This window comes from Salvia hispanica, chromosome 4 (genome assembly GCF_029641045.1).
Source record: "Salvia hispanica isolate PSC_SH4W2 chromosome 4, Shi_PSC_v1, whole genome shotgun sequence".
In the NCBI taxonomy this organism is placed as follows: Eukaryota; Viridiplantae; Streptophyta; class Magnoliopsida; order Lamiales; family Lamiaceae; genus Salvia; species Salvia hispanica.
The window spans coordinates 19098391-19117633 of NC_142695.1; the positions used below are offsets into that span (position 1 = coordinate 19098391).

At 40.5% G+C, this 19243-nt stretch overlaps 1 protein-coding gene and 1 pseudogene across 2 annotated transcripts; one reads left to right on the forward strand and one right to left on the reverse strand.

Moving 5' to 3' along the window:
* Positions 1–698: 698 nt before the first annotated feature.
* LOC125197332 (cineole synthase 1, chloroplastic-like) lies at positions 699–3127 on the forward strand (annotated as a pseudogene). Its single transcript, XR_016129028.1, has 7 exons — positions 699–950; positions 1036–1297; positions 1379–1760; positions 1839–2057; positions 2140–2278; positions 2375–2623; positions 2703–3127. The product of XR_016129028.1 is annotated as a cineole synthase 1, chloroplastic-like (transcript).
* Positions 3128–3289: 162 nt separating this feature from the next.
* LOC125194791 (agamous-like MADS-box protein AGL62) lies at positions 3290–4030 on the reverse strand. Its single transcript, XM_048093013.2, has one exon. It carries the CDS (start codon positions 3974–3976, stop codon positions 3290–3292), a length of 687 nt encoding a protein of 228 aa, XP_047948970.2. The 5' UTR covers positions 3977–4030.
* Between the last annotated feature and the right edge of the window lie 15213 nt (positions 4031–19243).

Consider the following 19243-nt stretch of genomic DNA (forward strand, 5'->3'; position numbering starts at 1 on the left):
TGATTTTAATTCATCCTTCTTAATCTTCAATTTTGATATAATTATTTAAATTGTGATATTCCAAATATAAATAAATGATTAAAATTTCCAAAATTAAATAATCAAGATAAAGAGTTATATAATTGAAATGATAATCAAATTATAAAATAAATAAATAAAAACTAGTACAACTATTGACAATTTTTGAAAATCAAAGTATAATAAAAATCGGCAACGACAAATCGATGCATCTCATTGGCATGTCGTCCACACACCGACATCATTGGTCGAGGGGGCGAAGGCACGGCTCGCCTACCGGTGTGTGACTTGGCTCCTGGCTTGACATTCCCCTTCTGCGGACCCCTAAAAACAATGATATAAGGAGTATGATTTTTTATGCATACAACAAGGTATTTTTATGTACTCCATGATATTAATGTTGTCTATATTATTGAGGTTAAAGTGAATTCAGAAGAAATGTTCATTGGAGACATCCAACTCCAAGCATTAAAGATTTTTTCATAGAGTGGTTTGGTTCATTGGAGTAGTATTTAATTCCATTAATGAAAAGCGAACGATTTCTAAATGTAGAGTTGCGTTGCATACAAACAATTGTGGTAGTTGAAGCACCTGAGGAAAGGAACATCACCCTATAAATAGCTCTATTACATGTCCCCAATAGCAAAAAAACACAGTTCAAGAGAGTATATTAGAAAGATTATAATCTCAAAATGTGTAGCCTTGTAATGCAAATGGCATTTCCTAGCAACCCAACTAAACGTTTTCATAACTCAGACAACAAGTCTTCAAAACTTTCTACTAACAGAATTAGTAATGCAGTTTGTCACCGCCTCCGTTGCTCCTTGCAACTCGATGCTGATCAGCTCCCAGCAGCAGAACGACGATCTGGAAACTACAGTCCTTCTCGTTGGGATGTCGACTATATTCAATCACTCCACAGTGATTATAAGGTACTATTAATTACTATGTCTATATGATATATATACACTGATGAATAAGTTCTCTAGTGTGATATATAGTATTCAATTTTTGCAGGAGGAAAGGCACAGGAAAAGAGCTAGTGAGCTAGTTATGCAAGTGAAGAAGATGGTGGAGAAAGAAACCGATCCCATCCGACAGCTTGAGTTGATTGATGAGTTGCAAAGACTAGGTCTATCTCAACATTTGCAGAATGAATTTAAACAAATCTTAAACTCTATATATTTGGATACTACACATGACAAGAGTAATATGGATTTGTACTCCACAGCTCTTGCCTTCAGACTCCTAAGACAACATGGTTATCAAGTTGGTCAAGGTAAATAAAAATTTAATTATTCAAGTTGATGAATTAATGTTACGTTTCGGTAAAAATTAATTCCTCGATTGTTATTGGCAGATGTGTTTGACAGATTCAAGAACGAGGAGGGTGAGTTCAAACAAAGCCTTATTGATGACACAAGAGGCGTGTTGCAACTCTATGAGTCTTCGTTCTTGTTAACGGAAGGTGAAAGCACGCTCGAGCTAGCTAGAGAATTCTCAACCAAAGTTCTGCAGCAAAAACTAGTGAATGATGATATTCATGACTCTAACCTAGAAGCATGGATACGCTATTCTCTTGATATCCCAATCCATTGGAGGATTGAGAGGTTAAACGCAAGTTTGTGGATTGATGCATATAAGAAGAGTCCCGACATGAATCCAACAGTGTTGGAGCTTGCCATACTCGACTCCAATATTGTACAAGCACAATATCAAGAAGAACTCAAATAAGACTTACAGTCAAGTGCAACATATACATATATACATATGTATACTAACTAGCTAATTTAATTTTCCCATTAATTATTCACATATAGGTGGTGGAGAAATGGCCGGTTTGCGGAGAAGCTCCCCTTCGTGAGAGACAGGCTGGTGGAATGTTACTATTGGGGAGTTGGGATCGTGCAACCTCGTCAGCATGGAATGGGGAGAATGGCAGTCGACAAATCCATCGCTCTTATAACAGTTATAGACGACGTTTATGATGTCTATGGTACCTTAGAAGAACTCCAACAATTCACACAGGCCATACGGAGGTGTACTCTAAATCAACTTTGATACTATATATAGAAACTAGTTTTCTGCATCCGTCACTAATGTTATTTAATTTAATCTCAGATGGGATATCAGTTCAATCGACCAACTTCCTAGCTACATGCAATTGTGTTTTCTCGGACTGTACAACTTTATCAACGACACAGCCTATGATGTACTGAAAGAGCAAGGTTTCAACATCATCCCCTATCTGCGAAAATCGGTAAATTAAAATTTATTATTGATAATTGCATTAAGCAAATTATGAAAAAGAAAAAAATGAATGAATTAATATGATAGTAGTATATGGTAATTGCAGTGGACGGATTTGGTGGAGGCATATCTGGTGGAGGCTAAGTGGTACCACAGTGGATACAAACCAAGTCTGGAAGAGTACATGAATAACTCATGGATCTCAGTGGCAGGCCCTGTTGTACTAACACATGCATTTTTCGGAGTAACACAATCTCTTACAAAGGAAGCTGTCGACAGAATTTATGGATACCATGATTTAGTTCGTTGCTCAGCAATGATTTTGCGGCTTGCTGATGATCTAGGAACCTCTTCGGTAACATAATGCCATTGATATAGCAAGTTCTTGAGTTTACAACCAATTAATTAACCCTACTTTTAATAACTTGTCTCAGCATGAAGTTAGCAGAGGGGATGTGCCAAAATCAATCCAGTGCTACATGAATGACAACAATGCCACGGAGGAAGAGGCGCGAGAGCATGTGAAATGGATGATCGGGGAGATGTGGAAGAAGATGAACAAGGAGAGGGTGTGGAAGGATTCTCCATTTTGCAAGGATTTTATAGAATGTGCAGTGGATATGGGAAGGATGTCGCAGTATATGTACCACTATGGAGATGGGCATGGCTTGACACACAACACAATATATCAAAATATGACCACCTGCTTGTTCCACCCTTTTACTTGAAACACATATGTGTAATACTACAATCCTAGTTTAAAATAAGTGGGTGAATAATACCTAGCTACTTAATTATGCTCCTGACTTGTATGGAACAATCAATGCCTATGTGAGTCATATCATATGTGAGTAGGTAACAGCATAGTACTACTATAGTAGTTGTATTTCATTATTGATTCCTCTTTTGATCAGTTGCCGATTGCACATACAAGAATTAATTGAAGAATAAATATGGAGTAGTATTGAAGGAAGCATCAAAATCAAATTAACAAAATTGCAACTCACAAAAAAGGAAGAATCTAAATAGTAGGAAAAAACATATGATTAGGAAGTGTAGATGAAGAGGCGCCATTACTCCCATCAAACACACCACCACCACCACCACTCCACCCATGATAATACCCTTCATTGCTCATTGTAGAATAAGGCAAGAGATGATCGAATCCAAGCGACAGCGTCGGATAAGCAAATAAAGGATCACCACTGTGGCAATGCAAACGCTGAGACTGAGACGACTCCGAAACCCTAACCATTTCCTTCTGCATTTTATCATCAAGCTCCTTCTTAAATCCCGCCACGCGCTCCTTCAATGCGCCGAGCTGCGCGTGGTCGAGGCCATCTAGCGAGGCCGGGAGCCAGCCCTTCTGGCGTCCGGCTTCCGTGATCCGGTCGATCTCCCCGGCCCGGGCCCTCTCGGAGCGGAGCATGGTCTCGAGGCGGGTGAGGTCGATGTTGAGGTCGCGGATGTTGGAGTTGCGGTGGGCCTCCATGAGGAGGTGGGTGGGAGGGGGAGGGGCGGAGAGGCGGTCGACGACGTCCTCGACGCTGGGGTGGCCGAAGCAGTAGACCTTGTTGGCCGGGGAGAAGACCACGATGGCGGCCTCGGCCCCGCACAGGGTGCAGAGCTCGCTGGCCTTCTTGAAGAGGCCGGCGCGGCGCTTTGAGAAGGTCACTTGAAGGTTGCTGTGATTCTCCATCTTCACCATCTTCACTTTCTGCCTGCCTTTGCTCTTTCTTGCTGGGGCGCTTTGCTTTGATGAGGATGAGGAGTTCATGTTTGTGGTTTGGTGAGTTTTGTGGGATATCAGGTATTTATGGGGGAGGATTTTGATAGATATTGGTAGGAATATTTGAGTTTTCACAACTGTCTTTGGAGTTAATATGTGTCTGTTTTAGGAATGTTGTTAATTGCTCTAGTTTGTGTTTTTTTTTTTTTTTTTGAGTGGGATGATACATTGATGCGAGACAAAATTTATTTAGGTGGAATGTATGTTATCTAGGCTAATTTGGGTAATGTTTCGGTTGAATGTATGTGTTCTTCAGGCTGATTTGGGTAATAATGTGTTCGAATTTGTAGCCGGTAGAGGTCTAGCTCGGCACGTAAAAAAATTGAAAATGTATTTAGGAGCACTCAAATTACATTATCGTCAAGTGATTGTCATATTAATGTGATTGTACTATTTAATACTCCTTCCGTCCCACATAATTTTACCCAGTATTCCATTTTAGTCCGTTCCACATAATTTTACTCATTTCATTTTTACCATTTTTGGTAGTGGACCTCATATTCCACTAACTCATTCCTACTCACATTTTATTATAAAACCAATACTTTAAAAGTAGGACTCACGTCCCACCAATTTTTTCAACTCACTTTCTATTACATTTCTTAAAACTTGTATCAAGTCAAACTGCGTAAAATTATGTGGGATGGAGGGAGTACTCCATTTTTACGTAGATTTTCTTACAACCAAAATGGACGCGCCTTTTAATTTGGAAAAGAGTCATGTTTTTTTTTATCGGTTTTCTAATTGTCGTTGTCGATATAAAATGGAGAATCAATATTAATCTTTAAGAAAAAAACCTATCATTGTGTCTGCACATGGTGAAGTGGGCGTTAATTCATGAAATTAGAGTGATACAAAGAGCACGGAATGGGCCCGGACCCACTTTTACTCCTTAACCTTAGCTAAGAGCAAAACTCTCACATCCGTGCTCTTAGCTAATGACAAGCTCAAGAATCACACCATTCTATCATTCAATTTAAATAAAAACATTTCCACAATATTAAAATGCATTAAAATTTAAAATTACATAATTAAAATCCTAAAAAATAAAAAGTCCTCTATCCCCAATTGCCTCTTGAGACCCCGGATCATTTGCTCATGTGTTGCAAGTTGCTCCGGAGTCATCTTAGACGTATCGTTCAAATAGAGTTGACCCATGAGGGTCCACAACGTGTTGTTCGGGAGTGGAGGAGGCACAAAGGGAGCGGGGGCGGGGGCGGATGGAGTCGAGGCGCGACGGCGGGTGGTCGTCGCCTTCTTCTTTCCTTGCGGCCGGCGGGAACTGCTCGGGCCAGCGTCGGGGCTACCCAAGTTAGTTCCGACAAGCTGGATAGCCACATCATCGGAGGCGCTGCCGGATAGGGCTACCGACCTCGACCGTTTGCTGGAGGAGCTGGAGGAGGATGCTACTACGCCGCCCCTATACTTCGGATGTAGGCGCCCCTCCTGCCAACAATCGAGGTACTTGAACGCTTTGAACTCCATGCGTTGGTAGGTCGCCAAGGCGGCCGTGATGATGTCGAGCTCGCTTGTGCCGCTCCCCGCCGATCGCTCTTCCTGGAGGTAATACCCCTGGAACTTACCGATTGCCTCGTTGCATCTGAAGAGGCAATTGCGCACCATACTATCATTGCGATAGATGGTTCCCCCCCCCCCCCCCCGACCGGGTTTCATTGTAAAGACGAGTGATGCGCCACCAATACGTTTCCCCGGTTTGGTTCGTGCCAGTCTCCGGATCTTCGGAGACTGCCAAGTAGGCTTTGAAAATCGCCATCATCTCACCCGGAGTGTACGGGGTGCGGGTGCCACGAACAGGATGAGTAGAAGTAGGAATAGAAGTAGGAGTAGGAGTAGAGCTGCTGCTCCCTCCCGATCCGGGTTTGGGTGCCCACCCGACCCGGAGGCATTTTGGTCGTGCACCGGGTAAGGACGGTAGCCACCCGGAGCTTGAGAACCTTGGGTTTGAGGAGGGGCTGTAAATTTCGTTTCCGGACTAGGGAATGAGTCTGAGTCGAACCAATCGTGGTTTCAACCGCGATTGCCGGAGGGATGATCGCCGGAGCCGGACATTGTGTAGTGTGGTGGGAATTTAGATGAGAGAATATGAGAAAAAAGATGAGAGAATGTAGATGATAGAATAGATGAGAATGTGATTTTTTTTGTGTTGAAGTGGGGGTATTTATAGATGAAAATGTGATTTTTGGGGAAAAAAATTGAAAAATAAATTAAAAGTGGTTAGAAAACGGATATAATTTTTTGGGAAGTGGAAAAATATATTTTTTTATTTAAAAACATTTTTTAAATAAATTTTGATTTTTTTTTTAAAAATTTTTTGAATATGCCAACGGCTATGCCGTTGGCCAATCAGAAGACGTCACGTATGGCTGCTCATCGGCACGGACGTGCTCTTAGCTAAGAGCAGCGCCGTGCCGCTGGCACGGACGGACAGCTCGCAACGACGGACAAGGTCGTCCTTGTCGCTGGTACAGACGGACGGACGACAAAATTTACACCACTGCAGATGCTCTAAGAGAGCCTAGAGATTTAGAGATTTTACACATTAACTTCCTTTAATACCAATTCTTTTGTATCGAAAATTAAAAGAATGTGGGATTAATTGGGATGGGGCCAAGGGGGAAAGATTTTCAAATATAAGTATTAGCAAGGCAGACACGGTACAATCACTTTAAAAAAATGGTTAAGACATTTTTAATACTAAATAAGGACATTAATTTGTATTTCTAAATATATTACCAACGCTTTAAAAATCGTCCTCATTATTAGTTTTTCAACTAAAATTAGAGAATATAAATGAAAGTGTCCTAAAAATTAAGTTAATTTGTCCTTAATTTAGGGACACTTTCTTTGCGTCCTAAATATTGTTATTCCCTCCATCCCACAAAAGATGTCACACTTGTGAGACAATACGGGATTTTAGGAGGTTTTGTTTTGTGTGTTAAATGGAGAGAGAAAATATAATTTTTATATTCATGCATGTGAGAGAGAACTTTTTCCAAAAAGGAAAATGTGACATTTTTTTGGGACAAATTAAAAAGGAAAGTTTGACATCTTTTATGGGACGGATGAAGTACTTTTTAAAACTTTCAACATATATAAGTGATTGCGTCTCAATTTTTGTGTGACCAAAATGATAAGTTTTTTAGTGAATACTTGGTTCCATAGCACTAAAATACTGGACCTATACTCCAACAATCACAGAGCACTAAGAAAAACAACACAATTAGTATGATATGGAGTAGTACTTTTTTAATTAGTTATTTTATTAATTCATTTCTATATGTAATTTATAAATGTTATATTATAAATTTATAATCAAATACAATACGCTTTTTATTATAATTAAAAGTAAAAAAATTAAATTACATAATTTAAATCCTAAAATTACATCACTGCTCAATAAAACTATAATATATACTTTAGTTTTTTATTTTCCAATTCCTTTCTATTTCATGTAATTTAGAATTCTACTATTATAATCAAACAAAAAATGTTTTTAACTGAAATAAAAAAATTGTATGGTTAAAATCTTTATATTGATCAATAGAACGGCAAATTGTATGATTAAAATTTTAAAACTATTTAATTGTCACGACCGCAGTTAGCTAAGGATAGCATAACTCGGTTTATCGCGACTAAGGAGGGATTATAAGAAGCGGGGATAGAAATTAGGGGAGATTAAAGTCGAGACATAAGGAGACACACGATTATAATATTAAAGGATATTACTTATAACAAAATATATTCGATCAAGGGGACTCGAGAGACTGTTCTTACAAGTTCGACTTATCAGAGTTTAGAAATTTAACAATAAGCGAGCCCTTATCAACGGCACAGCGGAAACAAAAGAACGCGGTTCATGTGTGGAGACATGAACCTCCGAGAGTTTTATTCTTATATAGCTACAAGTCTGCCCTCCACAGCACTTGATCAACCCTTCCACGATCAACCTGCACATTTAGAAATATATGCAGGGCTGAGTACGAAGGTACTCAGTGAACATATTGCCGAAAAAATACACATATACATTTTTTAAAAAAAAATATTGTCAAGCCATTACTACAGTAACACTCAGGGATTTTATTAAAAGACCTGAGCTTACTAAAATATTAACATTTGGGCCCATTTTCCTGTACTTTGCCATATCTGATCATCTTGTGCCGCTGGGATGGTGTTCTTATACGGTCACCTTCCCTGCCCATCATGACAGAGGTATCCTTGTGCCGGGAAGGTGGCCACCTTCCACGGTCACCTTCTCTGCCGTCCGTTCACGGTCAGAGGTATCCTGTGTACACTAGTCCGAGCGGGGACACCACCCTCACTGGGACCCGAATTCGACTTATATATCATCATTCATAATTCACTTGGCCTTAGCCAACAGATAGGCATCATACACAAAACATTTATGGCAAGACAACATCATTAAAATCACGAACATGTGTTCGAGTTTTTCACAAAATATAATTTATATTTTTAGTATAAGAAAGCTCACCTTGGTCGTTTAGTTTCCTTACTTGAATCTTTCGTTCCAACTCGACTTGCGAACGTACCCTTTTGAAAATTTTACAATGAGAAAGTACTAGTTTAGTTTTAAAACTAATCCAATTTAGAATGAAGATAAACCTATTACTAATACTAACATTATTATTATTATTATTATTATTATTATTATTATTATTCCTTAAGAAATTTCTAAACTTACATTATTGGTTATGATTTCTTTTGTTATTTCCGATTCTGATTAAAATTGGGTTCCATGTCTTAATAGTATTCCACGAGTTATAGCAACTTGGATCATTACTAAATATGTTGCTTAACCATTTACTCTTAGGCCCAGAATATTTAAATTCAAAGTTGGGCTTACTTCCATTATAACTACAAGCCTAAATAATTAAAAGCAGTTGGGCTTGATGTTATATCTTACATAACCTAAACAATTTATTCATGAGCCCAATTAACAAACCCACACTCAAATACCCTAACTTCATCTTCCTCCATCATTTCTCCTAAAACAGAAGAGCTGCAATTCCTGCCTCCACTGACCCCGCCGGACGTCACCCCTCCGGCGCCGCCATCGTACCGCCGCCGATTTCGACGGCGTCTCCGCCCCCCCCCTCCTTTCTCATCTCTCTCTCTCCCTCTCTCTCTCTCCCTCTCTCTCTCTCTCTCCGCCTTTCTCTACAGATCTCCGTCTCCCCCACTCCGTCGCCGTCGACCTCGGGCCCGCCGTCACGCCACCGCCACCACGGTTCTGCCCCAGCGCCGACGCCGACCCCTTTCTGGATCCGCCATGGCTGAGAGCACGGCGGCTCGCCGTGGCGGCCTCCCTCTCTCCCTCTCTCGGTCCTCCTCCTTCACCGCCGGCATGCACCGCCTCCGCCACCGAGGTCGTTCTCCGACAGATAGGGTAATCAACCTTCTTCTTGTTCATCTATTTTTTTCCCTCTTTTCCCCCCCTTTTTATTTACCAAGATTTTATTTTTGAAGTTGGAACTTGTAAATTCAAATTTTCAGATTTTAAGGAATGAAAACAGTGGCGAATTTCGGAGCGTGGGCTGTCAATTGTCGGCGACGGAGTGCCGAGTTCGCTGCCGGAAGTCTCTCCGGCAAATTTCTATGTTATTTAAGCTAAGTTCTTAGTGCTCCTTAAAGTCTGCCATTTCTAAGTTCTTGAGAGCCTATAGCAACTAAGTTCTTGAGGTGCTAATTCCATCAGATACTAATTTAGCATTTTGGGACAGAGGCTGTTTTAAGCCTACGTGCAACATGTTTGGATACAAAAATTTGTGTCTTGAGCAGAGACGTCTTTGCCTATGTGTAAAATATTAATGGATGCCAAATTGGGGTTCTACCTATTTGAAATTATGGCAGAGACATGTTTGGTCTATATGTCATGCTGAAACCTATATGTCATGTTGTGAATATGGGGAGGAAAGTAAGGATTTTTGGTACTCACCTTGTTGTGATGTGGAAAAAAGAAGGATTTGTTGTTAGCTGGATTTTCTTCTATGTAAACGTCCTTTTCTTGGAAGGATTCTTGTTGCCTTTGTTGCCTTTTTAGAGGTGAATATTTTGGTTTGTGAAAGAGTGTGGCAGTGAAAGTGACGGTATATATGTGTAAGGAAGCCAAGTTGGCTGACATTCTTCTGCCAGTATATTTTTTTGTCAGGAGAGTTATGATTCTCCTGCCATATCAATAAATGCAGCATTAAATGTTGCTGAAAAGATGATCCTCTAGGATCCGACTCTTTTTTTTTTTATTTATTATTACATAATGTATTTGTATTAATAATGATTTAGAATCTTGGTTTACTCATCTATTTGAATTGTTTTGGTGTAGGAAAAACCGGTCCAAGTTCGTGGCTGCTCTCGTTGATTTACCCGCCTTCTTCAAACATTCGATGTATAAATTAAACTTTTGTTGGATGTATCGGACATTAAAATTTTGGTTTTGGGATCCTATTTGTCTAATTAAACTTATTGTATTTCTACATATATATATATATATATGTGTGTGTGTGTGTGTTTATTTATTTGCCTAATGTTGAAAATAAACGACGACGACAATCTATCGTAACTTAGATGTAATCACACAAAATGTCACAAGCAAAAGTATATATAATTAAGCAAAAAAAATTATTATTTCTAGTCGTAACGTCTTAGCGGGTCGTTACATACTATCCCCCTTAAAGAAATTTCGTCCCGAAATTTAAGAATTTCCTAGGCAAAAAGCTCGGGATATTTTTCCTTCATCTTCTCTTCCAGCTCCCAGGTTGCCTCCTCCTGTCCGTGGTTTCTCCACAAAACCTTCACCGTAGCAATCGATTTATTTCGGAGTTGTTGCACCTTCCTATCCAGGATTGCCACCGGCTTTTCTTCGTAACTCAGGTCGGGTTCCAGAGCGATTTCTTCGTGACGAATCACATGTTTTGGGTCAAACATGTATTTTTGAAGTTGGGAGACGTGGAACACATTGTGTATGTTTCCAAAGTTGGGTGGTAGTGCCAAGCGATATGCGACTGGGCCCACTTTCTCCAGAATTTCGTAGGGTCCAATGAATCGTGGTTTTAGCTTACCCTTGAGTCCAAATCTTGTTACCCCTTTAGTTGGAGATACTTTCAAGAAGACTTTCTCTCCAATGGTAAATTTCAGATCGGTTCGACGTTCGTCCACGTAGGATTTCTGTCGGTCTTGCGCTTCCTTGATCCGACTCCGGATTTGTCTCACGATCTCAATCATCTCCGCCACGGATTCTGGGCCTAATACTTTTCTTTCCCCTACTTCGTCCCAATAGAGTGGAGACCTGCATTTTCTTCCATATAGTGCCTCGTAAGGCGCCATGTCGATGGTGGCTTGATAACTATTGTTATAGGCAAACTCTATCAAGGGCAAGATGGATTCCCAGTTTTCTCCTCTATCGAGTACGACGGCCCTCAACATATCTTCCAGGGTTTGAATTGTCCTCTCAGATTGTCCGTCAGTTTGGGGGTGGAATGCGGTGCTGAAATTTAATTTCGTTCCCAATTCTCTTTGCATGCTTTGCCAGATACCGGATGTAAGTTTCGAGTCCCGATCTGATGTGATGGACACAGGCACTCCATGCAGACGCACGATTTCTCGAATATATAACTGCGCTAGTTTCTCCGATCCATATGTGATGGGGATGGGAATAAAATGGGCACTCTTCGTAAGTCGATCAACGATGACCCACATGGCAGTATTCCCGCGCTTGGTTTTGGCAGGCCGGTCACGAAATCCATGGTGATGTGTTCCCATTTCCATTCGGGAATTTCCAACGGTTGTAACTTCCCGTAAGGTCGTTGGTGCAATGCCTTGACCTGTTGGCAAGTCAAACACCTTTCGACAAACGATGCGATGCTTCTTTTCATGCCATCCCACCAAAATTTCCTCTTCAAATCCTGGTACATTTTTGTGCTCCCGGGGTGGGCGGTATACGGGGTGTCGTGTGCCTCACTCAATATTTCGTTCCTTAGATCCAGGTTGGCGGGTACACACAGCCTTCCTTCAAAAGTCAGAGCGTTGTCTGCCTCTTCTCTAGAATTGCTTTGCTCACCGGTTCGCACCTTCAGTCGTATTTTCTCTAGAGCTTCATCATGTCTTTGTGCGTCTACTATTCGTTTTCTCAGGTCGGGTTCTAGTACCAAAGTGGCGATCCTCGCTTCAACCGTTTCTGGTGCGTGCACTATCTCTATCCTCATTTTGGTGAATTCCCGTATCAGGGCCTCCTCTTGGGTCGCCAGGTTAGCCAGTTGTTGAGATTTTCGACTCAGTGCATCGGCTACCACATTGGCCTTACCAGGGTGGTAATTTATGCTACAATCATAATCTTTCACCAGCTCGAGCCATCTCCTCTGCCGCATGTTCAGATCCTTTTGTTCGAAGAAGTACTTCAGACTCTTGTGGTCAGTGAAAATCTCACACTTAACTCCATATAGGTGGTGCCTCCAAATCTTCAGTGCATGCACTACAGCTGCTAATTCCAGATCGTGGGTTGGATAATTCAGTTCGTGGGGTCGGAGTTGTCTGGAAGCATAAGCTATCACCTTCCCATTCTGCATTAGAACACACCCGAGCCCATTTTTCGAAGCATCTGTGTAGACTACGTAACTTGTCCCTGGTTCTGGCACTGCCAACACGGGTGCGGTGGTTAGTTTCTCCTTTAGCAGTTGGAAGCTAGCTTCGCATTCGGGAGTCCATTCAAACTTGATGCCCTTTTTGAGTTGTTGTGTCATCGGTCTTGCAATCTTTGAAAATCCTTCGATGAATCTTCTATAGTAACCGGCCAGTCCCAGGAAACTTCGAATTTCGTTTGGGCTGGATGGCGATTTCCAGTTTTGCACGGCTTCTACCTTTGCTGGGTCTACCCGAATTCCTTCCGCCGTTACTATATGTCCAAGAAAGTTGACCTCATTGAGCCAAAACTCGCACTTGCTGAATTTAGCGTAGAGCCTTTCGGTCCTCAACGTCTCGAGTGTGGTCCTCAGGTGCTCCGCGTGTTCCGCTTTGTTCCTTGAGTAGATGAGGACGTCGTCTATAAAGACTAGAATGAATTTGTCGAGATATGGGTTGATGCACTTTTTATTTGCACTATAAATACCTGCAAGTATACAGAGTAGGTATAGTATAGCAAAAGGTTAGTACCGGGTATCGAACACGGGGAAGATGTACACAAAGTGTCTATCTTCTACTAGAACTCAATTACTATCTGGAGAAACAAGAATTTTTGTAACTTTTTGAAAACAGTAAATATTAAAAACAGTAAACAACTAAAACAAGCAAATCACGGAGAGAAAAGTATAGAGATAAGGAGAATTCCAGGGATGTGCGTTCACTTTTATGGTTATACAAATTCCAAACTACAATACCCTAGCACAGTTAATACTTTGAAAGGACGAGTCACCTAGCTTATGCTCATGCGATACAAACGTTGATTACTAACATTAGGGTTGTCAATCCTAACACGTAACTCCAAAAAGCTCCTAAGACCCTTGAAAAGTCCTCACTCTCAATTAACAGTGCCGTTTTAAAGGAAGCTAACTGTAGTGTCTACTAAGTGGATCTAACTCGCTAGAACTCTGTCACAGTTATGAAGCAAGTTGTATTGAATCATACATAATTGTGTCACTCAATTATGAAGCATCATGATTAACTTAGGGAAGAAACAAAGTAAAAACAAAACGGATATTAAATAGAAAACGGAATTGTATAACCAAAGTTGCTACTAACACATCCCTAGAATCCTATGAGTTTAGTTACACATGACTGAATAAACTAAAAACATAGATTGAAGGGAAAGCAATCTGAACATAAAACTAAAGCAAATAAAACCCGTAGGTTGAATCCTTGTCGTTCTTGATGTTCTTGAAATCCTTCTTCAACTCCTTGCACAATTGAAGTACTCTAGCTTTTGATCTCTATGAATGTGTTCTTGTTGTGTGTCGGAAAAAAAACTCTCTCTTGATGAAACTTGAGGTCCTATTTATAGGGGAAGATTATTCCTCATCATAGAAGGAAAAGATCTTCAAAATTTGGTAAATCTTGGAGCAAATCTAGGGCTGGTCGGATTCGCCGCCTTTCTCCGGCGGGCCGCCGCACCTTGGCCGGCGGTCGCCGCGTTGGAGTCCAGAGATTCTGACCCTTCGGTGGCGGACCGCCACATGTCCTCCGGCGGTCGCCGGGCGAGACTCTTCTCCTAGCGTAAATTTCCGAGGCGGGCCGCCACATAGCTCTGACCGCCGGGCGCCGGCGGTCGCCGTACAACTTCGCGGCGGTCGCTGGTCGCCGTCTGACTCCAGATTTCCAGACTATGCGTTTTTACTCCCCTTTTCGGCTCAAATATGCACATTTCTCACAAAACACGTCAAAATACCAAAATGTATAGAATATGAAAATAATGGACATGTAGAGTGATTTTGATGACAAAAACGAACCAAATAATGGCCTTAAAACAGTGCAAAATCCGGGCGTATCAACTCCCCCAAACTTACATTTTTGTTTGTCCTCGAACAAAACACTAAAGACACAAGAATAGACGCACGGAATGCACAAGGACTAGACGTCATAATTGCCTCAAAAGATGAATGAATAGATTAAGCATGTATTAACACAATCAAATAAAGCAAGGCTTAATAGTGCACTTTCATTACTAACTTGTGGAACACCTTGAATTCAAGCACTCACATGTGCAAACTTCCAAAGATGGGAATTGTTCTTTCTCTCACTCTCAAAGTGTATAAAGGTAAAGTGTAAATCACTCACATCATGCATCATGCAAAGTTTACCATAGGCTTGCTCAAAGTCTAATCCCTCCTCTACTCAATGTGATTAAGCATCAAAAGTCCGAAAGGTCTTTCTTTTCGGTTGTAACGTAGGCTCTTTGGTAGGTGAGGAATATTTAGCTAAAAAGTGACTCAAATATAAAAATATCCCAAGTAGAGTTAAGATGACTCCACTTTTCTAAAACTTAAGGCACTTTTAACACTTTATTTTTCTCCTTCAACTTACTTTCAATCCTTTGATTTTATTTTCTTTTCACAACCTTTCACACATTTTTTTTCTTTTTTTTTTTTTTTTTTTTTTTTTTTTTTTTACACATCCTTTCTTTTTTTTTTTTCTAAGATCAAGCACATATTTGGAATTTTTCTCAATTTCGCAACTTGTACTTTCTTAATATTAAGCACACTACTTTTTATACTTTCCTCCTTATCTCTCCAATTCCTTTACAAAAGAAGATAACAAAAACTATACTAACCCAAGGAATTGTTCCCCCATTTATTTTGGCTTCCAAAGAAAAGGCTTAAAGGCTCAAAATTGGCTCCAAAGGAAAAATTTGAGAGGGTTGAAAATTTTGGATATAAAAGTAGCTAAGAAAAGACGGCCTAACATCCTCCTAAATCAACTTAAACACTATGTAAACTTAGGCAGACTAGGAGCAAGTTCTAGAAACATATACATGCATACAGATAAATCACACAAGAAAGAATTTAAGGCTCAAATCTCACAAGGTAGAAGCACGATTCAAGGCGAACAAGCAATTCACTAATTATGCACCTTTTCACCCAACCATCATATTAAAACGTTAAGCCACACTTAAACATAGATGGAATATAATATCATTGGCAACTCGGTCTAATGTGTCCCTAAGCATGCGTGTTTCTAAGTTCTTCATGTTATGTTCATGACATGGATTCAAGAAAACATTTTTTAGAACACAAGAATCTCCTACGGGTTTTTGGAAAATTAAAGCAAAAACAAACAAAAAGAAAACCCTAGACTCACGGTCCACCACTTCATCCCCCCAAACTTATTTACAACAAAGTGTAAAATAAGTTTGTAGAGTCGGTAGGGACATGAGTATACTACTGAAAACAAAAACGTACCCTGAAAAATTTCGCGTAGAGGTTGAGCGGGGCGAAATTTCGAAGAATTTCGAAAAATCGCGCTGGAAAATTGTGCCCAGGTGGCGGTCCGCCGCAGCTGTTCGGCGGTCGCCGCACGTCAAAGATGATTTCCAGCATTCAGGTGGCGGACCGCCGCAGAGCTTGCGGCGGTCGCCACGGAGAAGTCAGAACCTGCGAAAATTTTTGCAAAGCACAAAATTAAACCAAAACCAAAATTACTTAAAAATAAAGCAAAAATTGTTGGGTTGCCTCCCAACAAGCGCTCCTTTAGAGTCATTAGCTTGACTTTTACCCCCCTTTTTCACTCCTTGGGTGGCTCTTCGAGACCAACCTCTTCATCTAACACTTTGTCTGCACTGTAATACTTCTTAACACGGTGACCATTTGCTTGAAACAACTGTCCATCCGGGGCTAGTAACTCAACTGTTCCACTATCATAGATTTTCTTGATTATGTATGGACCAGTCCATTTGGACTTCAATTTCCCGGGAAACAAAGATAGTCTCGAGTTATGCAACAAAACCACATCCCCCAAGGTGAGCTCTCTTGGACTGATCATCCTATCATGATAAGCCTTCATTCGCTCCTTGTAGATGGATGAACTATCATAAGCCTCCATTCGAAATTCGTCCATCTCATTAAGAAAAAGACGTCTTTCCTCACCGGCCTTTTGAAAATCTTGATTCAACTTCTTGATTGCCCAATACGACCTGTATTCCAACTCAAGAGGCAAATGGCATGACTTTCCAAACACAAGTTGATAAGGAGACATACCTATGGGACCCTTGTAGGCAGTGCGGTAAGCCCATAACGCATCTTCCAACCGAAGTGCCCAATCTTTTCTGTTCACACTCACCGTCTTTTGAAGAACCGACTTGATCTCTCTGTTTGCTAATTCCGTTTGTCCATTCGCCTGCGGATGGTATGGAGAAGTGACCCTATGCTTGACTCCATATTTGTCCAACACGTTGTCTAACCATCTATTGTTGAAGTGAGATCCTCCATCACTAATGAGGGCACGAGGAGTACCAAACCTGCAAAAAATATTCTTTCTAACAAAAGCAGTAACCACTTTAGAATCGTTAGTTCTGGTTGGAATTGCTTCCACCCATCTAGAAACATATTCTACTGCAAGTAAGATATATTGGTACTCTCCTGATTTTGGGAATGGTCCCATAAAATCTATCCCCCATACATCAAACAATTCCACCTCAATAATGGTATTCATAGGCATCTCCTTCTTCTTAGTGATCCCCCCCGTGCGCTGACATTCATTACATTGAAGAACAAAACTAGCAGAGTCGCGGAATATGGTGGGCCAATAGAAACCGCTTTGCAAAATCTTTATTGCGGTCCTTTGCACACCAAAATGTCCTCCAGTAGGGGATGAATGACACTTCTCAACAATGGCTGCCCAATCCTCTTGAGGTACACACCTCCTAAGTATAGTATCTGCACATCTTTTAAACAAGTAGGGCTCATCCCAAAAATAAGATCGTACATCTCTATAAAATTTCTTCTTCTGATAAGGAGTGAGATCAGGAGGATGTACCTTGGCTGCCAAATAATTGACAATATCAGCGTACCATGGGAAAGTGGCTTGAGTGAAAAACAGATGTTCATCGGGAAAATCCTCGTTGATTTCAAGTGATAAGTCTTCTCCTTCCACCGGATGTTCCAACCGCGACAGATGATCGGCCACAACATTTTCACACCCTTTTCTGTCTCTTATCTCAACATCGAATTCCTGAAGTAACAAAATCCATCGAATGAGCCTGGGTTTTGCTTCTTTCTTTGCGAACAGATGCCTTATAGCTGCATGGTCAGTGTAAACAATGGTTTTAGTCCCCACAAGATAAGTTCTAAATTTATCAAAAGAATATACGATAGCGAGCATCTCCCTTTCGGTAGTCGTATAATTAGCTTGAGCAGAATCTAAAGTTCTACTAGCATAATAAATGACTCTAAAAATCTTGTTCCTCTTTTGTCCCAAAGTTGAGCCAACTGCAACATCACTTGCATCACACATAATCTCGAATGGTTGACTCCAATCTGGGGTAATGAGAATGGGAGCGCTCACTAGAGCTTTCTTCAAGGTCTCAAAAGCCTGCAAGCAATCAGAAGTAAAATCAAATTTCACATCTTTCTCAAGCAATTTACAAAGAGGTTTAGAGATTTTTGAAAAATCCTTGATGAATCTCCGGTAGAAGCCAGCATGTCCCAGAAAACTTCTTACTCCCTTCTCATTGCACGGAGGCGGGAGCTTTTCAATGGCTGCAATTTTTGCCCTGTCGACTTCTATACCTGCAGAAGACACTTTATGTCCTAGAACTATACCTTCTTTCACCATAAAGTGACATTTTTCCCAATTGAGAAGTAGGTTAGTTTCCACACATCTCTGCAAAACCTTAGCCAAATTTTCAAGACAGTGATCATAGGATTTTCCAAATACCGAAAAATCATCCATAAAAACCTCCATTACTTTCTCAATTAAATCATGAAATATAGCCATCATACATCGCTGAAAAGTAGCGGGAGCATTACATAGCCCAAAAGACATTTTTCTATACGCAAAAATACCATAAGGACATGTAAAGGCAGACTTATGTTGATCCTCGGGAGCAATAGCAATTTGATTATAACCAGAATAACCATCAAGAAAACAGTAATAATCATATCCCCCTAATCTATCAAGCATTTGATCAATAAAAGGTAAAGGGAAGTGATCTTTCCTAGTGGCTGCATTTAACATCCTATAATCAATGCATACTCTCCATCCTGTAGCTACTCTAGTGGCTATCATCTCTCCATTCTGGCCAGGCACTACAGTCATCCCCCCTTTCTTAGCTACTACTTGCGTAGGACTTACCCATTCATGTTAGAGTTTGTATACTAGAAATCACGTTTCGAGTGATTGAATACTGTAAAACTCTTATTTTATTTTCCAATAAATAAAACAGATTATTTTTGTCATAATGTTGTTATGTTTTACATTTAATGGATGTTAATGCATGTTTAAGTGTATAAGTTAACTTAACAAAGTCTATGTCTTTGTTTTAGTAGACCGGTTGTGGGCGTCATCCACTTTAAGGTAACACGGTCAGTTCTAAACAAAGAAAAAGATGAATTTCACAACCTAGATGGAATTTGACTATCCATCGAGAAAGGTTGCAATGTCAGTCCGCATATTTCTAAGCCTTACTGAAATAAGATGACATTGGTGTGGTATAGCACTGAACGGATCTAA